Consider the following 11,224-nt stretch of genomic DNA (forward strand, 5'->3'; position numbering starts at 1 on the left):
AACAGCATAATGGCTGATCAACTTCACGAACAACATGGCCATCATGCTCATAAAATATATAACATATATCTTCACAGTTTATTCTGACGATTTTATCCCCAAGAATCCCTACAGCATTATCTGTGTACCAGTAGTTTACTAAAAATTGAACAAGCTCCGATTTATAAGAGTCATTCCTCAATGCCTTCAGAAAGTCATTGGGTCTTTTTTGTTCTTCTCCAGAAATTGTGAAAGATACATTCCTGTCTGCAGATCCAGCACGCCGATCCCTTTCGGAATCTTTTATCGACGGTGATATAATTTTATCAAAAATTCCGCAATGAATCGGTCTCTCGCTATTTCACCCTTGGAATTGATATTTAAAAGGAAATCTTTGGTAGCTTCACTTGCACTTTTTCCGGTGGAAAGGTTGAAGAGTTGATTCTTGTCCAGCATTTCGGATGAAAATGGATTTAAAGTGTTACCGATTTGATTATGTAATTCCTTGATAAATATATTGTCAGTCTTTATTTGTGGCTCCGTAGATCATTTGTTACGTCTTCATTTGAATTAAGTTTTAGAGCTTCTAATAAATGTGTCACTAGAGATGTTCGTAATGAATGACTTGCTGCCCATCGCCTTCTAGCTGATATTGAATTTGTAAAAGAACTTAATCGTTTGTTCTAGTGTTAGGTCAATTGGTGTTCCGGAAAAATGTTTGTCCGTTCATCTGATAGAAATACCACCATTTATTAAGGATTCTTTTAAACCAGGATGTGTATTTGTCACATTTACTAAATTGTTATGAAACCTTACAATCCATCTTGCGTAATTTTGATGATTCATAGAGAACATAAGAGTCGCTATTTTGGGTAGACAAAACAGCGACTCTCAAACTCAAAATCTCCCGTTCGTATGCTCCTTGAAAATTGTTGCAACAATTTTATAAAGTTTATGTAGGTGATCCAAAATTTTGCCGTAATTCCGTGTACACCATTTTCTGTGTCATGGTAATATTTATCGTATCCATCCAATACTTCTTTAAGTGTATCCGAAAAATTAAATTCAGTTGATTTTTGCTCTTGGATAATTCGCATTTCGGTGATTATATCAGAAATACATACATTTGCGGTGTCAAGGTATGCTTGAAAGTGCAAAATTTATAAGGCTGCAGCAAACATAGGGTGAATTCTTTTGCACCTGTTAAAATGTGTGCCGGTAAGAAATCCTTTTAGCGAACCAGGAACTAGGATGCCAGATTCTGTAAGGATATAGGGACCCCCCGATTCTTCGATAAATTTTCCCACTGCCTTAAAAAATGACATCTGCACATGAAACGCTCCTAGCTGAATAAATACATTATTATATTTTGGGCGTTCTACACTTTGAATTTGCATTGCTATTTTTGCAATAGCCAGGTCGTAGATAACGCAAATATAAGACTGTTGACATTGAAATGCAATATTTTGAGCAACGTTAAGAGTGTGAGCTACCACTTAAGCGCTGGTAGGGTACTCATTTATTGGTGGTAAATAGCAAATGGATTGGACAGGTAACACTTTAGTACTTTTAAAACTGTTCCATCCTACCCACATAGGTATTTTTGAATCCAATAATGCAAGTGAAATAACCCATAAGTTATCTAGTTGCCTTATACGCTTGTACGTATTTTCATCAATTATTAATGATGGTGGTATTTCAATTACCTACCTCATTTAATTTTGGTTTTTTATAATAGGGCTCAATATCACCATCTAACAAATCAAACATTCTTCGTCTCTTTTTTTGAGATCTGACAACAGTAGAAGGTGTAACATTATCTAATTTGTTTTCGGAAACATTTATGGTATCACATTTATTTTGATAGATTATACCAACTGTATCATGGAGTGTATCCTTTCCCGACAAAGTTTCCACAAATCTGTCAAAATTGTCAAATGCAAGGCCTGTCAAAAGTTGCGGTTTTTGCTCAATTCCATACGGTATTATAAATTTGTCATCGAATGAGGAGTAAGTTAATTCAGTTTCCAGTTTCTCAGCAACTGAATAGCTGATACTGTGTCCCAGTCTATTCAAAATATTAATAACCTTACGACTTCCGGTAATGCTTTTCATAGCTAAACCAAGTTCCATATGCTTTGGTGTTTTAAGTCGTCCATTTGACACTGAATATATTGCATCTTGAGCAAGAGATTCAATTCTTACCACGGAGTTTTCTTCAAGTCGCCGACTAAATGGCCCGCATAATAAATTTGTAAAAAACTTTCGGACCAAAGGCGGTATGGAACATTCTCCGGCATATATGTCTTTTAAGGTTATTGAATCAGGTAAAGTATTTTTTGTCATATTTAATATCTCTCTGCGAATTTTAAAAGCCATATTTACAATTGCTGTTTCTATTGTTTTCATTTTACTGGTGCAAATCTGTATTGCATTTCTAGAATCTAACTTGCTGCTGTGAACAATCAATTTTCCTTTATACTTTGTAATTCTTATATTTTCTTTATAAATGTATTTTAATTTCCGCAACAAATGAGCATTTGAAAAATTTGTAGTTCTACTCTGACTATTTTCAGATGTGGCAGAATCAAAGAAGTATTGACAATAAATATCGTGAATATTAGTCAAAAATAGGCGTCCATATTTTCAAAAATATTGATTTTCATAAATTCTTTAAATTCTTTGAACGCGTCTTTATGATATTTTCTTCGGGTGTACCAGTCACCATGTTTATTTTTTATATTTGTTTGCTTCTTAAATTTAAATGTATACTTGGTTCGGCATAATATATGATAATGAATTTCTTTGGCTACAAAATCTACGTCTTTAATTTTCGATAACATTTCTTGATCTTTTAATAAAGTGGCGTATTGTTTTATGTTAGCCTCAAAAATTTTTGTCTGACAAGCACTCAATCCAATTCGGTTTTTTATTTTTATATATAAAAACTTTATTACAGAAGATGCAAGTTTTCTTTAAAATGCCAGTGGAGCGATTCTTTAAAAATAAAGTTTTTGACCGAGTGTCCTTGAATTTTTTTGTGATATTTAAGTTTTCTTCTGTAGGTTCAGGTTCGACCGAATGATGTAACAAGATAAATTCATTTAAATCATTATTTGTTATGGTCTCCATTTTATTTTTTTTAATTGCAGTGAATTTCCTGTAACCACTTGAATGGTATCCTAAATGTGAAAAATCCTGCTGATATGGAAATTGTATGTCAGCATACTTCATGTTAAATTTTCTTCTACAAGATAAAGCTACTTGACATTTTTTAATGTTTCTGCAGTAAATCGTTTTATATTAACCAATTCACTATCTCCATCTCCTAAATGAATGCATCAAGCCTGTCTACTGCCTGACGAAGTGCTAGGTAACACGTTAATGTCCATGTCCATAATCTTAAAAATAAACAGCAACAATAACCGATTTTGACGTTTCTCAGTCACATAAGAATTAACAAACGTCAAAGTCATGTTCATGTCATGTTTCTTTTTCATTAGAATAAATGTAAATTCTCGGCCTTGATATACAAATAACTATTTTACTTTCATCACGCTTGTATAAAACATATTTGTTCCTAACACGGACGGAAAGTGTCTTTTCCGCACTCGACTGCTTGACCGAACTCCGCTTCGCATCGTTCGGTCAACGGCAGTCTCATGCTGAAAAAAAAAAACACTCCGCACTTGCTAGGAAAGTAGCTATAGTTGCCCGAAGTAAATTTTTCATCATTTAGTTACAAAAAGTAAGAACAATTTTAACACCATCAAAATAATATATATTTTTTTAATTTTACATCATATAAAGTGAAGTAAATTTTTTCTCCACATTTTTTCAATAATAAGTGGTACTGAAACACAGAAATAAGTAACAATTCGGCAACACGGTCCGCCCTCCAACAATACCGTCATTCTTATTTAACCTCTATTGAGTAGTTCGGCACCGGTATTTTTATTTATCGTAAACGCGCGATTGTGGTTTATTATTGAAGTTGACTTAATAACTTACCTATAACAATCACTGAATACAAAAGAGTTTTTAATCAATTAGAACACGCCGACTGTGTGTGTGTGTCTGAATAGTGTAAACCTCAAACCTCGATTTGAACAACACAAAGAGCGCAAGAGCGGTTAAGGCTAGAAAGCATTGTTGCCGTAGTTACACCACCTGATGGTTAATTTTATTTATAAATATATTTTTCTTTTAATATTTTTTTTCTGCTAAGATATAATGTTTTTCATTAGTATCGCTTTAGAAATTTGAGTTGCTATAATCTACAGCCCCTACATTCTATTACTTTATTGTTATTAAACTTGTCTGTTTTAAAAATGCGACCACCTATAACTGGCAGACGTTCTTATAGCAATAACTTGAACTGTATTTATCATTTCTACAAAAAAAAAAAACATATTGGTAGTTATAAGGCAGTACGTACTGCCACATAACGCAGGATCTATAGAGATGGTATTTATTAAACCTTTGTGCTCGTCTGCACTTCAAACGCGACCGTCTGCCGATGTTTATTTTTTTAGATAGATTGGTTAAATAATAATAAATAATTTAATTAAAAAAAATTTTTGGTATTTTATGGGGAAGTTGGTGACGGTTTTTTGTTAATTTCAACCCCGTCTGCTTTTAAAACGCGTCCGCTATAAGTGACAGACGCACGTATTCTTAATTTATTTCGTTCCTCTGTTGGCGGCACACAGATGTGGCGGCACATGCAAAGCGTGTCAGCAGTCACCTGCATGTCCTCAATATCTCAATATTATCTGTCAAGACTGTCAACGAAGCTTCAGGGGACAAACAGTGCTACGACAGCCATAGGAGCCAGGGATTAACAGATGTCCCGACTGTTTCAAGGTGGTAAAAAGGGGTAGAACCCATACCTGTGGTGAAAATTTTCTGTAAAACTTGCAATGCCCACGTATTAGCTGATCATCTGTGTTACATGTAACCCGATCGCGGTAAGCCTAAGACTGCCGACCTTCTCTTTGTCTTCTACGACCTCGAGACCAAACAAGAGAAGGCGCAAGAAGACGGCTCCCTCCTACACGAGCCTAATCTCTGCGTAGCGGCCAGCAGGTGTGACGGATGTATTGGCGAGAAAAACTTATATTTCTGCCAAAAATGTGGATACCGGTTAGTTGTGTACATGGAAAACGTTATAGACAATTTTTTAAAGTATGTGCTAGCCGCTAGACAGAAATCCAAATAGGTAGTGGTCGTCCCTCACAACGGGCAGGCGTTTGACCACTAGCTTTGCCTAAACTACATAATTTAATGAAGACCGATCTCGCCTCGGAAGTTATAATGAGAAGTGAGGTGGTGGAAAATATTAAGTTTATTTAGATTCCTTAAATTATTTCCCCGTGCCTCTATCCAAGCTACCCAAAGCTTTCGGCTTGGGCGATAATTTCAGAATGCAAATTACGTGGGCCCCCTGCTTTCCGTCGAATTTTATGACCCTGATAACATGAAATCAGATCATTCCAAGTTTCTTGCGTAGTACAAAGACTATCAATCGACGAATTCAATATGCAGCGCGACCTCGTCGAATACTGTATATCCGACTTGGAAATCTTGACGGCCGCATGTCTCAAGTTCCGTCTGAGGCCTGTACCATAGCCTCAATCAGGTGTTTGAGTTTCACGGCTGCCCCACGTGTTACAAACACAATAAAGCCCCTATGCCTGAAGATCTTTCTCAGACATTAAACAGGTCTTGGTTACGAGGTCGTTGAAATGTGGGAATGCAAGTTTAGACGTAATCTTCAGAAGAACGAAGAGCTCCGCGCCTACACTGAGTAACACCCACTCGTAACCCTAACACCGCTAAACCCTCGAGACGCTTTCTACGGAGGCCATACAGGCAACACGAGGGAATATTACAAATGTCAGCCCGATGAAAAAATTAAATACGTCTGCAGCCTGTACCCCTGGGTCTGCCAGTACAGCAAATTCCCTATTGGACATCCAAGGTGTATACCCGCAAAAACTGCAACCAGCTTATATTACAAGAAACAGATTGGGCTGTTAAATGCAACATCCTACCACCCCAGAATCTCTACCATTCTGTGCTACCAGCCAAAATGAACAACAAGCTTATATTTATTCTCTGTCGTACATGTACAAATAAATGAGGTGAGTGCCAGCATAGGGATGACGAAGAACGAGCACTGACAGGGACATGGATTGTCAATGAAGTTGTGAAAGCCCTTTAAAAAGGTTATCGTCTGCTGGGGATCTACGAAATTTGGAATTACGTTCAGCAGTATCAAAAGACCAAAAATGTATCTGATTTATTCACCGAAATGATGAACAAATTTATAACTGTTAAACAGCAGGCGTCCGGCTGTCCTTAGCACTGTTCTAGCCAGGCAGACAGGGAGAAATACGTTGACGAGTTTCTTGAACGAGAAGACGTCAGGCTGGAGTTTGGCGAGATCATGGAAAACCCAAGGCTACGGTCTCTCGTAAAACTCATCGCGAACTCGTTCTGGGGGGAAACTGAGACAGCGGGAGAATCAGCCCAAAACGACGATCGTCAGAAACCTCGCAGAATTCTTTGCTATGCTCACCAATCCCAGCATCTACGTTTACTCGGTTCTGCCCATCAACGAAGACACTCGTCATAAACTGGGAACACAAGGAAGAAGCCTACGATTGGCTTTCCACTGTCAATGTCGTCATCGCCGCTTACGTCTCCACTCAAGCCCGTCTGAAGCTGTACAGTTGCCTGGAACAGCTGTGCGACAGGGCCCTGTATTACGATACGGATTCTGTCATTTACGTAGCCAAAGGCAACGAATATGACGTACCCACGGGCAAATTCCTCGGCGTCACGACGAATAAGCTCGAGGGGTATGGCGAGGGGAACTACATAACCGAGTTTGTGTCGGAAGGGCCGAAGAATTATGCTTATAATGTATACTCTACCAGGGATAACGAGAAGAAAGTGGTGTGCAAAGTTAAGGGAATTTCCTTCAACTACACTGCATCGCAACTTGGGAATTTCGATACCATAAAAGATATGGTGGTTGACAATAGCAAGAGTCATGTGTGCGTAACCTCTAGGAATATATTCTGTACAAAGGAACACGAACTGGTGACTGTATAGCAAACCAAGCTGTACAAGCCTCTCTCCACCAAGAGGCGGTTCTTGGGCAACCACGGCTCAGTGCCCTAGGGACGGAAAAGACCTAGGCATGAATAAATAATAATTATCAACCTGATTTGTATGTAACATTCTGTATATAATAAAAAATTGATTTTATCGCGGTTTTTATTTTCCTCGTAATGTGTGTTTGAGATACTAATAGTAGAGACTTAATGGTTTAAAATAAAAAGAAGACGTGGAGAATAAAAGTTACTTGAAAAAAACACTCAGTTTATAAATTATTGCAAAAGTTAGAAATAAAAGAGTAGCATAATTAGATTTTATCAAGGATATCTGTACATAACATTACAAGGTATTTCACCGTAATTTTTACATTTTAATACTCTGAGGCTTTAAACGCCGAAAACTGCTCGTTTCCACATGGGCTGCAGCATGTCCTTTTCCGCGATGCCCCGCCAGATGTAGTTGAACGTCTTTGGATTTGAATGCTTCTTGAAAGGGTCAAAGTCCATTTTCGAAAGCAAGGCAAACGATACAGGTTCATAGCGTATACAGAGTGTCCCACCGGGAACTGCGTCGATCGATATCTAGGAAATTACTGCTCCGAAAAATTTGAAAATTTGACAACATGGTAATGTCCCTGTGGCGAACACAACTAAAATATCTAAAACTCTCCAGCACTTCCGGTTATACCGGAAGTCGACACCAAGTTCGTTATTTTAAATGGGACACCCTATACAGGGTGTCTCACGGTGACGGCCCATCAGAATTATTTCAGAGAATACTTCGATTTGAATTTTGAAAATTGTTGTAAAAGTCATACAATTCGGCTTTGTTTTTCCAATGTGGTATAGTTGAGGTAGTAGTAGAAGATGATTTCCTACAATAATGAGATTCTAGCTTTGGCAAATTGATAAAAAAATCCCTAACGGATTCGTTTCTCTCATTATTTCTTAACTGCTTCTTTTTGTCGAAATCATTATTTTTAGTTTCTACATCATCACGTTTTTTGGTTTCTGGTTTCTGTATAACCAGTGAGTAATAGTTCTCATAGACACACCAAGCGTATTGCAAAACATTGGTTTGCATACTCTTACCCTTTCCTTTTTCTTGTCCAGAAAAAAGAATAAAATCATTTTCTTCGTCTCCCCCCTTGAGATTTTCAGTTTCTGGCCCTTCTGGTAGGGGAGAGGGGGGTGCATGTGGACAGTATTTTTCAAATCCCAATATATATTTTATTTTTCTCTAATTTTACATTTTGTTCACATTGGCACCCCTGGTCTAATGTTATCTAATATATAACTAACATATTTATGTTTAAAAAATAAACAAAAAATATATATTCTCTATTTAAAAAAAATTGTGTTCGTCCACTTCTACCCCAACAAAGGATGCATGTGGACACTAGAAGGGGTCCATGTGGACAACTGTTAAAATATGTAACATATAATAAATGTGTAGTGTTACTTCACATTATACATCGTGAGATCTTTGCTGAATTTCAAACGATCAGATGTTCTTGCTGTCCCCTTCTGATTTAGTGGTTTCGGCAGCTTGAACGCAATATTCTTTCTGGTAACTGAAACCACGTCACTGATGATTGGAAATGAAAAACTCCATGTAGGTAAGTTTCGTCGCAGGTATTGAACTTCATATACCGTCAAACACATTTTTCACAAGTGCAACATAATACACTAAAGTTTTTTTAGTTTCAAATTTTACAAGCACAAAGTCATCGGAAGAAATCAAGTCACTGTCCAAAATTGAATTTTCTACTTCCATAGCACTGTCTTCATCAATTCCTTCATCTGAAAAAGCTAGCTAGCTAGCTAGCTTCTGAGGACTCTGTTTGTTCCTGCTCCGATGAACTGTCCATAATAACCCGTTTTACATTTTTTTTCTGTTCCTTGGGAATTTTTATTTCTTTACTCTTAATAGCATCAATTTCTGGTGTACTAGTATATATACATGACTTGCCTTTTCTTCTGTTGATGTTTTGCCTTGGTGCAGCTTTTGGGAACGGTCTGATAACTTCAGGGGTGACAATTCCACTGGGACCAGCAATATCACTATCAAACTGATTTGAAACCGAAGAATCCTCTAACGTTGTGATATTTTCGCTTGTGATGTTTTGATCAAGTTCATGCATAACTGATATGTCTGTTACGTATGAACTCTGAAAGTCTACCTCAGTAAATATATGATCATTTAGCGGCCACAAACCACAAGCTTCAAATGCTTTTATTATGTTTTTCGGAACAAAGCTGGCCAAAAATGGTTGTTTAGACAAAAGTGGAATAACGTATATTGATATTTGCTTTCCAGGATGAGTAGCCATGTGGTTGTTGAAGGCCGATTTTAGCATTGCTTTAAATGGTCCATAAACTCCAACATCCAGTGGTTGAAGTTTATGTGAACAATGTGGCGGAAATGAAAGTACCACAATCCCATTTTCTTTACAAAAGCACAACGCTGGCAGTGATATATGGGATTTGTGGTTATCTATAAACAATAAAACGGGAATTTCCTTAGTCGGTAATACATGATGCACAATATGTTTAAGTACATCCATAAATAACTCGGCTGTCATCCAGCCACTTTTATGAGCTAAACCAACAGCTCCAACAGGTCCGCCGTTCACAAAGTGATCTTTTGCATGGACTCTAGGAAACACGTAGACGGGTGGCAATGCATTTCCAGTTGCTGTTATAATTCCTGTAAAAGTTACAAGCTGTCCACGTTCAGAAGAAACTATCTGGCCTACCTGTTTCTTGCCTTTCTCAGTAATAACTTTTGGAGATGGTAAGACAGTTGTTATTCCAGTCTCGTCTAAATTTAGTATACGGTTTGGTTCAAATTTGTATTTTTCTAATATACTCTTATAATTCGAAAAAAATGCATTTACATTTGCTGAGTTAAAAGAAGTTGCTCGAGCCAGGCTAGTATTTTCTGGTTTTCTCAATGAAATGTTTGCATGTCTTTTCAAGAACGATTTCATCCAGTCAATGCCTGCTTGTTTTTCTATATTCCATTTCTCCGGAAATTTCTTGTTTAATTTAAGAGCATACTCATAAGCTAGTGTTCTGATTTGCCGCAAGGTCAACCCATAGTGAATAGATGAACTTTTAAGTAGATAATTAATCAAGATGTTTTCTTCTTGTGATGAAAATACTTGATTGCTAGCATATTTCGATTTCCTCTTATCTAAAAAATTAGTTTCTGTACCAGAATCATCCCCTGCGTCATGTTGTTTTTTGAACCGCTTGTGTAACATTGACTTCTTTAAACCAAATTCCGCTGCTGCAGCGCGTATTGACATTCTACCGTTAAGAATTTCTGTTAAAGCTCTTGTCACAACCGCTTCATCAATATCAGCCCTCAAAGTTTTACGCTTGTAGGACCTTACCATTCTGTTAAAAAAAATCTTATTAAAGCATAGCAAGGTAACTTATGATCCAAAACTTAATTAGAGTATGCTCTGACAAACAAATATAGTCATAAATATGTATCTACTATTTGTAAAATCACTTTACACCACAAATAATTTATATAAACAGTGCTTCGGCCTTAATTTCAATTGAAACAGATAAGATTAATGTTATTTTGCGAATGCACACTCTATAATTCAATATTTTCAGGCTCATACGATGATCCGGGACACATGTGGACAGTATAATATCAAAGCGGGGTGCATGTGGACCCCATATCTTAATGTCCATAAGTGCCCCTGGTTACATTTTTTAGGTTAGAAATAATATCCAAGTCTGCTATGAATTCACAGCCATCATATTGTAATCATAATAACATCTAATTAAGGCTTGTAAGCATACACTACCAGTTGTATTATATGTTTAACGTACTTACTTGAATATCACGTATTATATACCACTAATAAATTTAGTTTGTCACCACTAAAACGTATTTTCACTCACAACACAAGAAGTACTAATTGTTAAACGTTGAAACTTTTATAATACATTCAGTACAATTAGAGACATCTATGAGAATTTTTTTGATTTTATTCATGCTTTTTAAGGCGCAAAATTCAAACTGTCCACATGCACCCCCTGTCCACATGTACCCCCCTCTCCCCTACTTGAGGCAATCGCTCTTCCACTTACAA

At 36.9% G+C, this 11,224-nt stretch overlaps 1 protein-coding gene across 1 annotated transcript; it reads right to left on the reverse strand.

Moving 5' to 3' along the window:
• Nucleotides 1-8,926: 8,926 nt before the first annotated feature.
• LOC108911918 lies at nt 8,927-10,510 on the reverse strand. Its single transcript, XM_018716994.1, has 2 exons — nt 10,327-10,510; nt 8,927-9,930 (listed from the first exon to the last, which is right to left on the reverse strand). The coding sequence occupies exons 1-2, from the start codon at nt 10,508-10,510 to the stop codon at nt 8,927-8,929; spliced, it is 1,188 nt and encodes a 395-aa protein (XP_018572510.1).
• Between the last annotated feature and the right edge of the window lie 714 nt (nt 10,511-11,224).

Source organism: Anoplophora glabripennis, unplaced genomic scaffold (assembly GCF_000390285.2).
Source record: "Anoplophora glabripennis isolate ALB-LARVAE unplaced genomic scaffold, Agla_2.0 scaffold735, whole genome shotgun sequence".
Taxonomy (NCBI): Eukaryota; Metazoa; Arthropoda; class Insecta; order Coleoptera; family Cerambycidae; genus Anoplophora; species Anoplophora glabripennis.

Coding starts and splice junctions, on each gene's coding strand:
- LOC108911918 (XM_018716994.1), bottom strand. CDS start 10,510: ATGGTAAGGTCCTACAAGCGTAAAACTTTGAGGGCTGATATTGATGAA. Junction 9,931..10,326: donor TGACGCAGGGGATGATTCTG/GTACAGAAACTA, acceptor TACTAAATTTAG/ACGAGACTGGAATAACAACT.